Below are 16,701 nucleotides of genomic sequence, written 5' to 3'. Positions count from 1 at the left end.
TTGGTTTTGTCTAGTTTGGGTTTTGTTGTTTTGGTTGGTTTTTTTTTTCCCCTGTAATTAACAACTCATCTTTGAAGTTTTCCTGTGGGGTTTTCTTTTTTAGAATCTAGAGTTCTAAATGCTCAACTGCTTTGATGGTATGAGCTTGTTACTTTACCTCTGAATAATGTGCACTGCATTGTATGTTCAGGTGCAGTTTAGAAGAACATTGATACATGGCAATAGTATTGTGTTTGTTCTAAAGCCAGGTTGTATAGGAAAAGATTCATATCTATCTTTCTTTCAGGATCATGTGAAAATTTAAGTTGTAGAATGTTCTACTGTGTAGAATGTTACCCTTAGATTTCTGTTTAAGAGCTGTAATCCTTTTTACCCTTATGTTTCTTTTAGATTAGCTCTGTTGTGGTACCATACAGTTGTTCGTCCCTTTTTTGCCCTTGATGGCAGCGATAACAAGGCAGGATTGAAAGAGGCAAAAGAAATTCTTGCAAAAAAAGAATCTGCTTATCCAAATTCTTCTCTGTTCATGTTCTTCAAAGGAAGGATACAGCGATTAGAGGTACTGCATGTTGTCTTCCTTTTGACCAATTTCTGTTCCCCACCCTTCATTATTTTGTGTTTTTCTTATGTAAATGACCTGTGCAAGCTTCAGCAAATTGTGACCGAAGAAACAGATAGCATGGAAAGATAAGAAGAAAGGAGTAACTCTTTCCCAGTTTCAATTTCACATGCCAAACCTGCTCTTCCTCTACTTTTGTCTGAATTAATGGCACTTTCACATTCTTTTTCAGTGGCTTGATACATTTGGAAAGCATAAAGGAGGGTAAAAGGAAGTGCTTTTGGTCACTCATGAGTTTCTTGTGGTATAAATAGCTCTTTCAGTTTTGCTTGTCAAGCTAAAATCTGAGTATGTATCTGCTGAGTACACAGCGTTTCTCTTCCCCTTTTCATTCTTATGCGTTGTTCATATACAGATAATTCTCTGCAGTAATTGCCCTCAGATAACTGGTTTTGCTTTTAAGAGGTCAACCCAGGATGTTTTCTGTTGCGAAGGTTTAGCTCTGAGCCAAGCAGGAAAATGTGTTTGTGAATACTGTTGCAGAGTGTTATTCAAACACTGCAGTTGCAATCATGGGTTTTGGCTGAGTTATTCTTTAAGAATCGTGATAATAGAAGATGGTGGTGAGTACTTTAAAGCAGGCAACTCTCAGCTGCTGCTTGTATCAAACGAGGGTATTTCTAGTGCAGTCAGACTAACAAGAAAAGCCAATACAAGAGCCCAAACCCAGAATATTCAGACCCTTCATCTCAATGTCGTAATTACAAGAGCTAATCCAGTTCTTAATGTCAGTGGTCAACGGGTTAAAACTTAAACAGGGGAAGTTTAGATTGTATATAAGGAGGAAGTTTTTTACTGTAAGGGTGGTGAGGCACTGGAATGTGTTGCCCAAGGAGGTTGTGAATGCTCCGTCCCTGGCGGTGTTCAAGGCCAGGTTGGACATGGTTTAGCGTGAGGTGTCCCTGCCCGTGGCAAGGGGGTTGGAACTTGATGATCTTAAGGTCCTTTCCAACCCTAACTATTCTATGATTCTTTGCTAGGGTTTGCAGTTAACTCTCAAATACAGCTTATTATTTTGAGAGAGGTAACAACAATAACAGAACAGAGGGGCAGGCTTCATTCTTGCATGGGATTTGGATGTTGATTTTTTGGGGGGGGGAATTACACTGTCGTGGGCAAGCTGTCAGTCTTTAGAAGTATGGCTGTTTTCTGAGTGGAAAGACATTAGTGGTCTTTGTTCAATTATATGATTATTACGTTCTAGAGGTAAAAGTCAAATATGTTAGGACTGGCTACACAATGAATGCAAGGGAAGTTACAAATATAAATATGTTGATTATCAGAGTATGACTTGGTATTTACAACTCCTCACCCTCCCTTCAATTTCATGTTTAGTGTAATGAATAAAATACAGGTGATTCTTCTGACTTTCAGGGCAAGCAGGGCAAACATTTAAACATAAAGTTGTAAGCAAGCTGTGTATATGTTTTTGTGTTTAAATAGGATAGGTTTGGGATGATTGTCAGTTTTGTATAGTCAGTCCCTTTCTGGAGCATAGTTATGTTTCAGATGAGAGGGTTTTTTTACATGTTACCTTATAGTGTTTGTGCAATTAAATGTTGCAGGATGTAGATACCAAAGTTTATCTCAAAGTGAAATAGTTTATGCCAGAGACAGCCTGGCCATGTTAATGAGATCAGTTAGCTTAGGCAGGCAGAATGCTGTGCATTGTGCTATGTAGCCATGCCCTTAGTCAGCAGAAAGCTTAGTGGTTGCTAACAGGAATTAAAATGTCCCTTTGCTATTCATGTGTGTGTTTGCATGAGAACTTTCCCATTCAGCAGCTTCTTCCCCCTTGCCCTTCTTCCCGCCCCACATATCTTTGTTCTAAGTGATCCTGTATCACTCAGGTTTTGCTGTGTCTAAATGGTTTTCTTAAATGTCTCCGGCTTTTCTGTAGACTCTAGGAATTTACAAGCTTAATTTGCGCAAATGTTGTTGACATAATAGTGAAGGTAGATTTGTGTCTGATGGGAATGGCACAGGGAGCTGCACTGGATTCCTGCATGACGGACTTGTGGTTACATCTGTCTCACATTTATACGTTTTGAACCAGAAGTGCACATAAATTGTTAGATTACAAACTGAAACACTGAGTTGCAATGTTCACATAATTTCCAAGACAGGTGAGGAGAGCTTGTGCAAAGCCTGGGAAGTGCTTTTATGGCCTTCCTTGAAACTGTTTATACACAGGTGGGTTCAAACACTTGCCAGCTGGCACAGAAATGCTGCTTTCAGGTGGCTTACTGAAATTGAGAAGTCTGTGCTTTAACCTGCATGCACTTAAAAGTATACCTTGAGATGAAGCTTGTTTTATGGTCTTCAACATCACATCTATCATCTTTTAACAGCTCTGTGATAAAATTTAATTGTGCACAGATGAAAGGCAGCTTAAATGTTGTTACACGAAAAAGCTTGTGTGTTCTGTAAGTGCAGATCAGTAGCGGTCATTACAGGCTTTCTGTTACAGCCTGTTAGCATTCAGTCCATTTGGTCTTGTTTTACAGCCTTCGATCCTGCATTTCAGCTGATGGTATGTATATTCAGCTTCCACTAGCAAGTCTGCATACACCTATAGATCTGTACGTGTGCATTTTTTCCTTTTCTGTGGAGGAAAAAAAGCCAGTAAGGAACCTAATGCCGTCATGGACACCTCTAGACGGGGAAACTGGTGAAAAAGCCAAAGCAGTAATGCAAGACTGGACAGTGAGACACAAATCTCACAATGGAGAAAATCGCCAAGGGAGGAAGTTGAGAAGAAAGGAAGATTTTGCAGTGACAGTACTGTGAAAGACAAATGACAAACATGTGACTCTAATGCTTTGTCCACCAAAAAGCATGTGTAATTATTAGTCAATAAAAGCCTCAGCAGATTTTGGTTTTCTAAGAAGTAACCTTACAGGTACTATAAACTTGGACCAAGTTATCTTTCAGCTTTTTTCCCAGCTTCATGTTTTTGAGAAATGAAGTCTGAAAGTGTTTGGAGACTGTTGAAATGAATGAGTTAAGGGTAAGGAGAGGAGGATGATGTGGGAAAGCTGAAATGAAAGTGCACTGGAAAGTTAAAGGTTACACTGGTAGGCTGATCACATTTCTCTCTTATTCAAAGAGTAAGTTAAGAGACTGCATATTATAAGTAGTATTTTTCATTACTTTTACACTTGGGCTGTTTTTATGGGCATACTTATGTGCTTGACATGATAGTATACTATGTATTCCAGCCTCAAGTATTTCTGGTTTTGAAATATTTTCCGCTGAAGCTAGTAATGATGTTTCATGTAAGCTTAAGCTATTAAAACCAAGTGAGAATAATATTTTGTACTTGTGCCTAAAGGGTACTTAAAAAGTAATTAGTATAATAGCTGCTGAAACCCACTGTTCTGAAATTCAGAGTTTCTGGCTGTACCCTTGGGCCTTTCGTATTACTCTGAAAATAAAAATATTGCCATCCATTTGCTAAATTTGCATTGTCTAATATTATATTAATAAATACCAATTTACTTGTGACTTAGACTATTCAAGTATGGTATTGTGACCAGTAGTGAAAGATGGGCATATGGTGACAGGAGTAAAAGGTGGTGTTCTGAATTCTTACCCATTTCTGCTTTTCCGCTTGCAGTTTTGCTTTCTTCTCGCCCCCCCCCCCAATCAGCATAATTAAAAAAAAATCTTTATCTAATTTTTTAAACTATACAAATTGCTCTGCTCAGAAATAATTAAATAGATTGATAGCTTCATGTGGAGAATGATAAGGGTATAAAGCAAAAATAGCGTTTGGCAAAATCATGAACTGGGCAAGATTACTTTTCTTTGATTGGGAACAGACTCCAGATGTGTATGTGTAAACAACAACAAATCTCTTAGGGCTGGGACAAAAACCCTGAGTTCTGAGGCTTGGTCTATAGAGGTCAGTTGGTGTAAGTGTATGCTAAGAGTCTGGAGGGAAAAGTACCAAGTACTTCAGCTGACGGGCAAAACACCAGTGGTACATTTGGGCGTACACTGATTTGCAGGCTGGTGAAAATGTGCAGTGGTGTTGCAGGCTTAAATGTAATGCTGACAAGTACTCCTGTATTTCAGTTGCCTTTTGTAGGCATCTCAGCATCAGTGGTATCATTCTTATTTAGGAGTGGGAGATGTGGCACAGAAAAGTAGTCTGAGAGCAAGAGTAATAATAAGCATTGAAGAGTGAGTCTAAGATGCGTTTTCTGCTGTAAAGTCTCAAGTGATGTGTTAAGAAATTTTCAGAGCTTGTGTAATGAATGTCAGAGTTTATTTTCAGCAGTTGTGTGGGCCTCTCTAGTTGTTTGTTCTCAGCTATAAAGAACAGAATCCTAGTTTTACTCTATTTTGATTTTCTGGTATGTCTAAGGAAAAAAGGGCGAGGGGGTGTCTGGGGCATATGTGTGTTAGGGAATAGAAAATACAGACTGAAATTCCCATGGTATCCCCCAACACACATTGTCCCATTTTAGGTATAGTTTGCTGGTTTCCCCTCAAAACTGAGCATGACTTCTTAAAAGCCGTATGAGTTCATAGTGCTGATAAACAATAGAGAGGATCTGGGAGAGGGAAATTGCCATGAGATTTCAGAACTCCATGGGGAAATGTGTGTTGGCTCAGGAAGCCACATTGGCTCAGTAAACTCCGTAGATGCTTAGTTTAATTCGAAGTCATGAAATGTAAGATTAAAGTTCCGACACTAGCTTTAATAATCCTCTTTATGGTTATGTAGTTCTGTATATTGTACGTTTTATGGATTAACTGTGGTTTTGTCTTTGTATTATGTCCAAGAGAGGCACAGGTGATGCCTGTTGAAGGAATTACACGTGTGTGTTTGTGTGTGTGTATAGATGTATGTATGTGTGTTTAAATCTCAAGAACATAAATTTCAAGTGTCAGCCATGATGTTATACTTGTGGACTCTTGGGACTTTATAATTCTGCTTATTCTCTGAAACAGTAAACTGGTGGTAATTCATTTTAAGAGTAAACACTAGCAGTGGAAATTCATACTCCAGCTTGTCACAGTCCCTGGAGATGATTGAAACTTTAATTATTAAGGAATATCTCTGAAATGTACTTACTGAGCAAAACAATTACTGAGCTTGATGCTTAAGGAAAACTTAAGCAGATGTCAAAACACTTGAGAGAAATAAGTTATAGAAGATTGGACATTCAGCTAACCAGACTTGCATAATATTAGATGGTCAGTATTTCATCTGCTGCCCCAGGCTGGTGTATGGCATTGCAGACAGTGATGTAATTGCCATTAGTCATTGTGTGGAATAACATGCCCACAAATAAGTGAAATACATTTTCAAATTGTTAAGTTTTTTAGAAGGCAAAATATCTTCACAGAGGACTAAATATTTAGATTTTTGTTTTTTTTTTTCTTTTCGCCCTCAGAAGCACTCAAATCAGGTTTACTGAACTGTTTTATTGTATCTGTAAGACGGGGGTTGTAACAGGTTCAAGGTAGTCATGTTGCGCGTAGTAGCATCAGTGGGGTAATATGTAGTGGAGAGAATTTGCTGATACAAAAGTAAACAAGGTGTACATTTCTCAGGCTCCTTCTTTACTCTGGGGGCAAATACAACTTGCCTTTTTGTATAGTCTGTTCTTCCGTCATGCCAACAAGTATCTTAGTCTAATCACTATTCACACATTTTCACAATGTTTATATTGGTACAGCTGTGGATCCCTTTGCTGGCAGTTCTGCTCTCTTGATGCAATCTGTATGATTTATGGTTAAATTGTTTCTTAGCAACTAAAACAGTTTTCCCTGATGAAACAAATAACAAAATCTAATAAAATCACTCTAGAGCTCTGTGTGTGTGTGTGTGTGGTCTTAAGAGAACGGTGCTGCAGATTTTTGCAGGAGTTATTGAATTCAGTTATGCTTGTATATGATGACAGGTTCACTTTTTCAAGGGTTTCTTTCACTTACATGCTTAGCCAGCAGAGTGTGGCTTAAGGATTTTTCTGTTACATAAATTATTATAATTGTATGTGAGAATAAGTATGGGAACACTGTTAAAGTAGGATAAATAGTGTGTCTGTGTATGAAAGTAATAAAACTCCCTTTATGATGATTATTATAGCGAAGTCCCATCCTAGACTGGGAAAAATAATGAATGCTAAAAATACGACTTTTGAAGGTGGAATGACTCATAAGTGTAGAAATGAAATTACTCAAAAGTTTACTGCACAAAACAATTTAAAACATAATAGCAAACAGAAGGAATACAGCCACTGATTTCTGATTTTTAAGGTTGAGAGATGATCTTGAAATCGTAAATTTGATCTGTAAATTATTGGTGATCATTATTACAGTATTAAACTTTTCTACTATCCCTCTCCCAGCCTTTTTATACTCTGTAGTGTTCTGTACTTCTCATATGACTTTCAGAGTGCAGGTACCATACTGTATGTCTTAAATTTTTGCTGCCATACGTGGTGGAACTCATTTAGAACCATTGCTTTCTTATCTAAAGTTTCATTTAAATATGAAACTGAGTTGCTTTGTATTCGTAATTCTTACTTCACTTGCCTCTTATAAGTTGGCTTTTGTATTATATTTCCTATCATGAATACAAAACACATGGAAAAATCTGTTCATTATGGGACTGCTTTAAGATGCTCATTTATTATTGTAAATAAAGACTTTGTCATAATTTGCCCAGATGTCCATTCAGCAGTGATCAGGTCGAGAGAGCTGGGAGAAGGGAATTTTGCCAAAGGAATTGCAGTGTGGAGCTGGTATATTGAATTAATACTGGCTATTTTCCAAACTGTTAGCTCGGTGGTGGATTTTAGCTGATTTAAAATAATGTGGAGTCTGAAATGAATTTGGAGGTTTTCCTTTCAATGGGATGTTGTGACTCCCTAATCAAATCAGTCTGTAGTCTGAGACACTTCAATATTGGTATTTTAAACTATAGTTATTTTAAATAGTAACCTGTATGTTTTATCAACATCAAAGTATCCAACAAATTTCAGACATCTGAATTTTTTTTTTTAAATAATTTATTTATTTCACTTTCAGTGTCAAATCAATAGTGCCTTGACCTCATTTCATACTGCTTTGGAACTTGCAACAGACCAAAGGGAGATTCAACATGTCTGCTTATATGAAATAGGTAGGTTGGATATGTTTACACTCACTTTCAAGTCTAGGCTAGCAACTTCAATAAAAAAATTGGATTATCTCTATTAGGATTTTAAAAAAGGTTTTACAGTACTGTCTTTTGTCTTGGATGGACTGTGGTAATGATTCCGTCTTGTTTAGGTAAGTAGAATTCAACAAGTAGAATCAAGGGCAAACTGTTCACCTCCAGAATATTATTTAGAAGGAGAAATTAATTAACCTGATTTGTCTGTAGAATCACAATATCTGTGCCAAAACCAAATCGGGCTAGTGAAGCTTCAGCTTGCAGGACCTGTATTTCTTCATCAATAGCAATATGTTCTCAATTTGCATACAAGTCTTTAAAGTGATGAAGATAATGTTGCTTCAAGCTTTAAATGTGTTTTGTTAAGGGATCATGTCACAGTGGGGAAGAGCAAGGAAGCAGTGGTAGCTTTGTAAGTTTCAGCATCCTACAAAATGTGGTATTTTTTAAAAAAAGGCGCTTTTGGTGTCTGTATAGATTTGTTGTTGCTCTGAAGTGGATTCATTGCTTTACATGCAGTCTTATAATTCAACGTTTCCCAGTAAATTTAAACCAGGCTTTGAGTGTTTCATTGATTTGTTTTGGGTTTAACTTTTCTGGTTACTGTTATAAATGTTGAAATAGCTCCAGCTCTTGGAGCAGGCGGTATGTTGCAGTAACACTGACACCAAATTCCAATTACTGTGTTTTCTCTGAAGTTAAATTAATTTTGCTTTTAGGTTGGTGCAGCATGATAGAGATGAATTTCAAAGATGCATTTGAATCCTTTGAAAGGCTTAAAAATGAATCCAGGTGGTCCCAGTGCTACTATGCTTATTTAACAGCAGGTAAGTATGATCAATGTGTTGGATAAATGATAAATCAGTGATGTGATAAGGTTTTGGCACTTTTGTTTTGGGGTATTTACTAGTGCACATAGTGTCTTCCACACTGCTTGCTGCTTATGAACCTTTATGCCAGACTTACTTAATTTTGGGGTTTTAGAAATGTACACTTGCATGTACATGCATGTGCATACATTTCCCCCCCAGTGTTGACAGCAGCTATGATTGTCAGTGTAGTTACAGGTCATATAACTGTATTACAAAGATTTAATAAATAAATCCTTAGAGATTGGGGAGTGTTAGTTCTTTTAATGGATACAAAAAAGTGCTGACTTGTTAATGATCACAGGGGGTACTTGGGAGAGTTGGATTAGCATGTTTGTCAAATCTCAGGTCTGGATCCTTTTTGGAAGTGAGTGTCTGTTTTCCTGTGGCTGTATAATATCTAATCTTTATTTCCTGTTGCATATCCCAGTAGTGTTAACGCCTTTTTTGTTTGTGTTCTTTAGTATGTCAAGGAGCTACTGGTGATGTCAGTGGTGCTCAGAATGTGTTCAAGGAAGTTCAGAAGCTCTTCAAAAGGAAAAACAACCAGATTGAACAATTTTCAGTGAAAAAGGTTTGGTTTTTAGCGTAGGCTGACTTATTTCAGTACAGTAATTACACTTCATAATTTTACTGGATTCTCTACCAGTATTTATTTTTGAAGGATGTATTTGTTTTTTTGCTCTGTTGCATCTGTGCAAAAATAATACTATCATGTATTTTAAGGACCTAGCAAAGGAAATGGGAATTAGCAATTTGCTTTGAACTAAAGTAATTATTAAAGATAAAAATACATAATGCTGTAGTTGCTTTGGAAATTTCCTTCTGTCTTTTCCTTTCTTAGTCGTTTTTATCTTGTCTTGTTTGTGAAAGCCTCAGTTCTTTTTGAAAGCTAGGAATTGTCTAGCAAATACCTCCCAACTGATGATCTTGCAGATCTTACTCTTTCAGCATCCAGTCAGTGTGTGTACTTGGGACTGTAAAATACAGTAAAACAAATCAGGCTGCGTACAAGGAGGCTTTAATTTTGATCAGTATGTAAGCCCTTAAATTAATTGAAAGATTTTGCTTTTCAGTCCTAAAGTCTTTAAGTTGCTGCTGACTTTATTTTCATAAAATTGTTGGATGCTTTGATGGAACAGAATTACTGTTTATGATATATTGTTTGTGAATATTATGTTCCCTATAAAAGGACAGATGACAGATCTCTCTTCCCTCTTTCTCCCCACTTTACAGGCAGATAGATTTAGAAAGCAAATGCCAACCAAAGAACTATGTGTCCTGGCATCTATTGAAGTATTGTACTTGTGGAAAGCCCTTCCAAACTGTTCCCTCTCGAACCTACAGCACATGAGCCAAGGTATAATATGGATTCTTGATTTCTCTATTTACATTTTTTGCTGAGATGTATCATTTTCTTCTGTTGTGTGGAATAGCTGATTGTTGTAGCATGAAAACTGGAACTTCTCTGCATATGTCATAGCAAAACAGTTTGAGTAACAAAAGATAACTCATTTTAAGATTGAGCTAATACTTCATTTTTACCATTTTTATAAGTTTTGGGAGAAGTTTTACTGCCTGCTGCATGTAGTTGTTTTTTAATCAATTGCATTTGCCCATTGTTTAAAATGAAACAGTAGCATCATAGTTATTGTTCAAAGTCATTAAGCAAAATTTAACTTATTTAAACCTAGCTGAAAAATAAAATTCCTGCCAATTCATTTCTGCATGTCAGTTTTCTTCTAAGAGGAAATACGTATCTTGTGAGGTCGTCTATGACATAAGGGTTCTGTTTATCTTGGCTGCTGGGACCATCTTAGTGCTGAAAGGAGCATTTTGTGGTTGGCTTTTTCTTAGTCTCCAGATGTCTTTGGATGTCTGTCACATGAAGCTTATGATAGCTGTATGGATCGTGAAGTTTTCCATACTCTACCCTCCATCCTGCAGTCAGTCTGATTTATATTTCATGTTTACATTCTGTAAACATTCCGAAACCTGAGTTTCAGGTTGTTATCTGCTCACTGGGAAAATAAAACAAAAACCTCTCCCACCAAGGTTCTTCTTTGTTGGTTTGTGTTTTTTTTTCTGTAATGAAATTTTGGGGATTTCATGTTAAGCTACAAAACTACCAGTCTTTAAGTTGAGAGTCAGGCCTAGTAGTGAGGTTTTGGTCCAGTTTTAATTTAAGATAATTTCTCCATTTAAATTGGATGGGAAAGGGTTCTGCTCAGATCCCTAGTTTTAAAATCCCAAAGATAATGGTGAAGGCTTTAAAATTAGATTTAGTAAGGTAAAAATGAATTTAATTTTTTCTGTGTGTCATTTGCCTTCAGAACAATCAGCTTTAGACGTTGTAAAGAGGATGTACTCTCCCACACACTCAGAAGCAGTGCAGGTCCTCCTTGTATAAGCTTCTAGCTACTGGTTCACCTTTCAATGTGAAATAGCAGTACAGATTACAATTCAGATACCCTTCTTGTATGGCACTGACAAATGTGTCTGCATCAGTGATCCTGGGCTGAAGATTTTCTGCGCAATGAGAGCATTATTGCTGTGCCACATGTGTATCTTAATAATGATGAGATGATAGGGGATTTTATTTTGCTTCCTCTTCTCTTGAACAATGGGAGTGTAATGTGCAGGGGGTAGTTTCCAGGCTTTTCCTCAGAGCTAAAAGTTGACTTAAAGGAATTAATTTGTATCCACATATATCTGTGTAAATAAAATGCTAAGTAACTTGAGACTTGCAAGACAAGCCAAGAGTTGACAGTGTTATGTATTGTGTCATGTCCAAGTACCTCATGCAGCCAACTCTTAGTTGTTCATAGCTAGTTTATTTGGGTTGTGGATTAACTGTGTTGTGAATGCACAGGTAGTTAAGATCTGGCAGGGTTTGAGATAAAGCTAAATGTGAAGTTAAAGGAGTTCCACTGCTCCAGGCACAACAGTTCAGCCGCTTCTGATGGATGAAGAGCCCTGCAGGTCTCCCAGTACTTTCTGGGAGGTGACAGTGCAGATAAGTGCAAATGCCTCCTCATGGGACTAGCCTTGGTTTAACAAAGCTGGTGCTAATAAGCTTGATCAAGATGGAGCCAAATTCATCTAGAGACCGTTATGTACATCATGATTCTGTTCTTCTGGAAATGGAGCACTACTCCTGAGCTGAGGCACAATCTGTCCCTAGATTGTGGACTAGCTAAATTGTGACGGATAAGCCTTATGCTTTCATCCGCATTGAGAATTGTGATGCCAAACTATCCTAGTCTGGGGTTTTAAGTCCAGTACAGGTTTTTATGCATCTGTCACTTGGCTTCAGTTCAGAACAAATCAGCTTTGTCTGAACTTCTTGCCCTGTGCTCCTTGTAACTTGGACTGTGTGTTTTCCCTCCAATATCTGAGACAAACCTGTTTCCCATAACCCTAGAAAGAGGTAGTTGTATTTTATCTTTTCCTTTTAGTGTGTATTTCAAAGACCGGTACAGAAATGTATTCTCTTCTTGTGAGAAGAACACCAACTGCATTTGACATCAGCCCATTCATTCCAGTTAAGAATTATACTCACGAGTGACAGATTGCTTGATGTGGTTCATAGAAAATTGGTTTTATTTAAAATGAACCAAATGACTTTGATTTATATTAAGTTTACTGGCATCTCCTTTTTCTGGTTAATTTTAATCATCAGACTAAAAGTCACTGTAGACCACAATTCTTGTCTAAGGAAGGATTTCAGTCCATCTTGTTTGTTTACTGGAATATTTTCATTAAGCTTGTCAGGATGTTGATGATACATCGGCTGTTGGTTTGAGGAATTTGCTTCTTGGTGCCATACATAAATGCTTAGGAAATTCTGAAGATGCTGTTCAGGTAAGTTGTTAAATGCTAATTTCCACCATTAATCCTATTTTATGAGCTATTCTGTTGAATATCATTGAGTAAGTGTGTTAGGCAAGCCATTAGTTTGCAGTGCTATTGATCATTCTGTTTTGTGAATTCCAACTGAACCTGGCAGCTAAAGTGGCTTGTTAGGAGCAAGAGTTAAGGGGAAGCTGGAAAGAACAAAGGAAAAAGCCTTGCTCTGCTGAATTTAGTTTATTCAATAAAGAAAATTCAGACTTTTTTTTTCCTCTCCCCATAATAAAATGCAATTCACAGAAGCAACAAGGGAGCTGATGCTGGCTCAAAAATCTTCCCCCACCTCCCTCCCATTTTTTTCCTGCTTCTTTCAAGTATATTTCAAGTAATCCAGGTACTTGTTAAGGATCCTTGTTAGAGCCAGTCTTTTTCAGTATGAAGCTGAAATAGTCTTGAAACAGTCAATATATTACTTAGAATTGTTTGTTTGGATTTTACTGCCTTGATACAGTAGCATTGGTAAAAATCTCTGGGTGCTTGCTTAAAGAATCTCTGTCATTGGAAATTTTTAATGTGTTCTCATTTTAACCTTGGGCTGATATCTAGTACTTAAAGTTGAATGAATGGTACTTCTGTATGTTTTGGGTTTTTTTTTAAGTATCAAACAGTCAATTTTAATGTATTACTGCAATCTTTTGGGTTTTTTTTTTCCTTAATTTTTATAGTTCTTTCAGCGAGCTGCTAAAGATGAACTGTGCCGTCAAAACAACTTATATGTCCAGCCATATGCTTGCTATGAACTTGGTTGTCTTCTGTTAGACAATCCAGAGGTAATAACCTATTTTTAAATTCTTAAAATGAAGTTGGGGAATCAACATACCACTATACAAACTGTTAAAGTTTATAGATGATAATGTATATTAAGTTTTACGAATTTGTTTTATAGCTACCATAAAGAAACTGAATCGGGTTTTAAGTTAGGGGAAGCAGTTACAGGGTAATGACCTGAACCCACCCATCACTTTATGTAGTGTATGAAGTAGCTGAGCTCATAGTGTCTCGTGTTAAGATTGTGGTTTCAGTTGTTATTAATCTTGCAAGATTTAATCATCTGAGCTGAAGAAAAGGAAAGTCTTTCAACAGAAATCATTATCATGACAGAGGATAAAGCTAGAAAACACTTTTAAAAATATTTTTCCGTTTTGAAAACCCTGCTGCCCTACAACTTAGAACTGGGCCTTGAAGCCTGGGTGGGGAAGCTCTCAGTCCAGTAATGTTCCTGCTGCCTGCTTTTCCAATGTTCATATTTAAATTTCATTAAGTGTCTCAAAACTGTGTGGTGGGTTATCTGAAGACTTTGAGAATGTAGGAGCCACCTTTCCTTCCACCCTGCTTTACATGCAGTACTGCACGCAGTAAGCGAACATGGTAATGTGGTTCGTGTTGGATGTCGAGGACTGAGGAAGCTTCTGTTTTAGCTGTAACCTAGGAGCTATGGTAGAGCTTAGTGTGTGAAGTGCATGCAGGAAACTCCCTCTTGTGGCGCTAATGAGGAAGTAAATGATGCTTGACTTGAATAAAGTGGGATGGGGTGGGGAAAATGAAGAGCTGGAATCAGTGGTGAGTGGATGCTGTTTATAGAAAATTCCATTTACTAGCTGAGGTGTAATGTGAGAGGTCTGCAATGGCTAAGAAACAGAAGGGAATAGGATTTTATAAATCACATTTACCTGAGAGGCTGAGCAGATTAAACACCTGAACAACATGTATTGATACGAACATGCATTTTAGTATAAAAAGTATTCTGTTAAATTTACTTCATGTTAAAATTACTGTAGTTACAGGATTCAGATAATGTGGTAAATGAAACATCTCTGTTATTTTAAACTTAATTCTAATCAAGTTCTTTAAGATTTTAATATGGTTATGTCAAGGAGTTTACAGATTTTATTTTTTTTTCTTGTAAATGTGTTATATTGGTTAAATTCAGTGTCTAAATAAATGTTTATACTTGGATATATTTGAATAAGAAGCTATTTTTTTGACCCATATTAGGCAGCTGATTATTTATTTGTAAGGCTTAGAATAAAAAGTTATTATATGAGAAGAAATAAAACATGAGCTTTCCAGCAGTAAATATTAATCTGAAAATACATTTGTTTTTCCATGAGAGCTTGAAATTGAGGTTTCTAAAGCACTTTAATGCTCACAATCCTTCTTTTTTAAAGAAATGGCTTTAAATTTGGTTAAGAAACAAAAAAAAACTACTTATTGATCAGTTAGTCATTTATCTGTAGTTAGTCATTTATCTGTACTACTGGCTCACCATTGCCAGCAGTAACTTGCATTTGAAGCTTTGATCTTCTTATTTTCTGTAGAAGACTAAAACCATGTAATACTGCATTTCTTGGGTGCTTCATTAGTATTTCTAGTTTCTGAATTAGAGGATTGAGAGCGTTTTGTTTGCTCGATACCTTGTTTTCAAGATAGAGATAATATTCCAGACTGACCAGGCCTTATGCTTAAGCTATTCCGTAACATTTGCAATGCATTTCTAATGGAATGTTTGTCTTTTTGTAGACTGTGCCAAGAGGGAAAACCTTACTTCTCCAAGCCAAGGTAAAAACTAAGACACTTTCAAATGTATCTTTCCGAGATGAGTGTATTTGGGAGATTGTGTTTTGGGGAGTTTGGGGCAGGGTGTGTGGATGTTGAGTGTTGGTGTCCATTACCTATCATCTACAGCACAACACTATCATGTAGATATACGTTAATGTATAAAATATACATTTATGTATGTTCTGTAGGTACGTATGTCTAGGTCAGTCATAGCACATGAGGGTGCTCCAGGAGAGCCCTCATTAGTGACCTCTCCTGGCGTGTTAGAACCTTGCCAAGTATTTCAACTCAGATTTGGCTGCAAAAAGTTTGAAAATGACAACTCTCCACTCCTTGTCTCTTCCAACTGGTTCCTGCCTTGGGCATGTTGGGATTTTGTAGAGCTTTTGGATTTGCAGAACTTTTCAGGTGCTGTTCAAGTACATGGGATCCAAACAGCATGTTGGAAATGGAAGCTTTCTGGTCTCTTCACCAACTTGGAATTTCTGTAATAATTCTGTTGCTTTTGGTAATGGTAACATGCCATCTCCAGTTCACCTCTTTTCTTCAGTCTCTTATAACATGACTTCTTAAGCATTAGTAGTAAAATTATCTTCATGTCTGACAGTGAAGGAGATGAATAGTTACATGCTTTGCTTTTTTTTCATCCCCCAGGAGGAATTTACTGGCTATGACTTTGAGAACAGATTGCACGTCCGCATACACGCAGCTTTAGCCTCTCTAAGGGAAGTAGTTCCGCAGTGACGGACAGGAAATCTTGTTATCCTTTCCCACAGTTTCTGCACTTTAAGATGAAGCAGAAGAAAAAGCTGTTGGGAAGACCAGCTTTTCTTCTGAAAACCACTTGTGCCAGAGACACTTCCTAGTACGGTCAGGGTTGGTATGGCTTGGTAAAACATGACAATTTTAACTAAAAGTAAATCAACCAGGAAGAAGGTTAAGTGACCTTGTGTTTTTAACTCTTCAGGTTTTATTTTGTTTAAACCAAGCTGAACGCAATTGCTTGTGACATTGTGGGTTAGCCTAAATAAGCACACATGATTTATTTCAACAATATTGGCAGGTGTGATTTTTACCTTTTAAAATAGATCTAGATCAAAAATGAAAGGGGAGCACTTCTGATTTCATTAGATTAATGCAATAAAAATAACTGGTATAAATGTTGAAGTTGGAAATGGTCAGAACACTTTATTTTTTTCCTCAAGTGTTAGTCAGTACAAAAAAGGACAAAAACTGTTCAGCCACAAAAAGCAGGTCTTACTAAATTTTAGTGCTTATGCCACTAAATGCCATTCGTGGGGCACTAATGCCCCATGGGGACTAATGGGGACTAATCTGTGAATTTTAAACTTCACAACCCCTTCCATTCTTCATTCCTTCCTCCCAGTCCAGCTCATAATTGTGATATAAATGATGCCAATATTTAGGATCTCTGCTTCTGGTACATTCCAGCCAAATACTTACTTTGTTTGACATGCAATTATGGTATGGGCAGTTCTTATTTCTGCTTTTAATATTCTGAATATTGCATTAAAATATATGGGACAGATACAGTAGTTTTAGATGTT

The 16,701-nt window shown here is 37.0% G+C and overlaps 1 protein-coding gene across 1 annotated transcript in view; it reads left to right on the top strand.

Annotated features, from left to right (window-relative positions):
- TTC39C (tetratricopeptide repeat domain 39C) overlaps nt 1-16,300 on the top strand; it is a 35,119-nt gene extending 18,819 nt beyond the window's left edge. Inside the window, exons 6-14 of the mRNA XM_061448641.1 lie at nt 391-559; nt 7,667-7,760; nt 8,513-8,620; nt 9,127-9,236; nt 9,899-10,022; nt 12,429-12,526; nt 13,240-13,344; nt 15,095-15,133; nt 15,788-16,300. Coding sequence (XP_061304625.1) covers nt 391-559; nt 7,667-7,760; nt 8,513-8,620; nt 9,127-9,236; nt 9,899-10,022; nt 12,429-12,526; nt 13,240-13,344; nt 15,095-15,133; nt 15,788-15,877 — 937 coding nt within the window. The 3' untranslated portion in view covers nt 15,878-16,300. The remainder of the gene's footprint in view (nt 1-390; nt 560-7,666; nt 7,761-8,512; nt 8,621-9,126; nt 9,237-9,898; nt 10,023-12,428; nt 12,527-13,239; nt 13,345-15,094; nt 15,134-15,787) is intronic.
- The last annotated feature ends 401 nt before the right edge of the window (nt 16,301-16,701 follow it).

The sequence above is a fragment of the Pezoporus flaviventris genome, unplaced genomic scaffold, assembly GCF_033815535.1.
Source record: "Pezoporus flaviventris isolate CSIRO_AGI_PZ_B2104156 unplaced genomic scaffold, CSIRO_AGI_Pfla_v1 ptg000007l, whole genome shotgun sequence".
Classification (NCBI taxonomy): domain Eukaryota; kingdom Metazoa; phylum Chordata; class Aves; order Psittaciformes; family Psittacidae; genus Pezoporus; species Pezoporus flaviventris.
The sequence above is the reverse complement of the archived record's forward strand: the minus strand, read 5'-3'. Positions and strand labels throughout refer to the sequence as shown.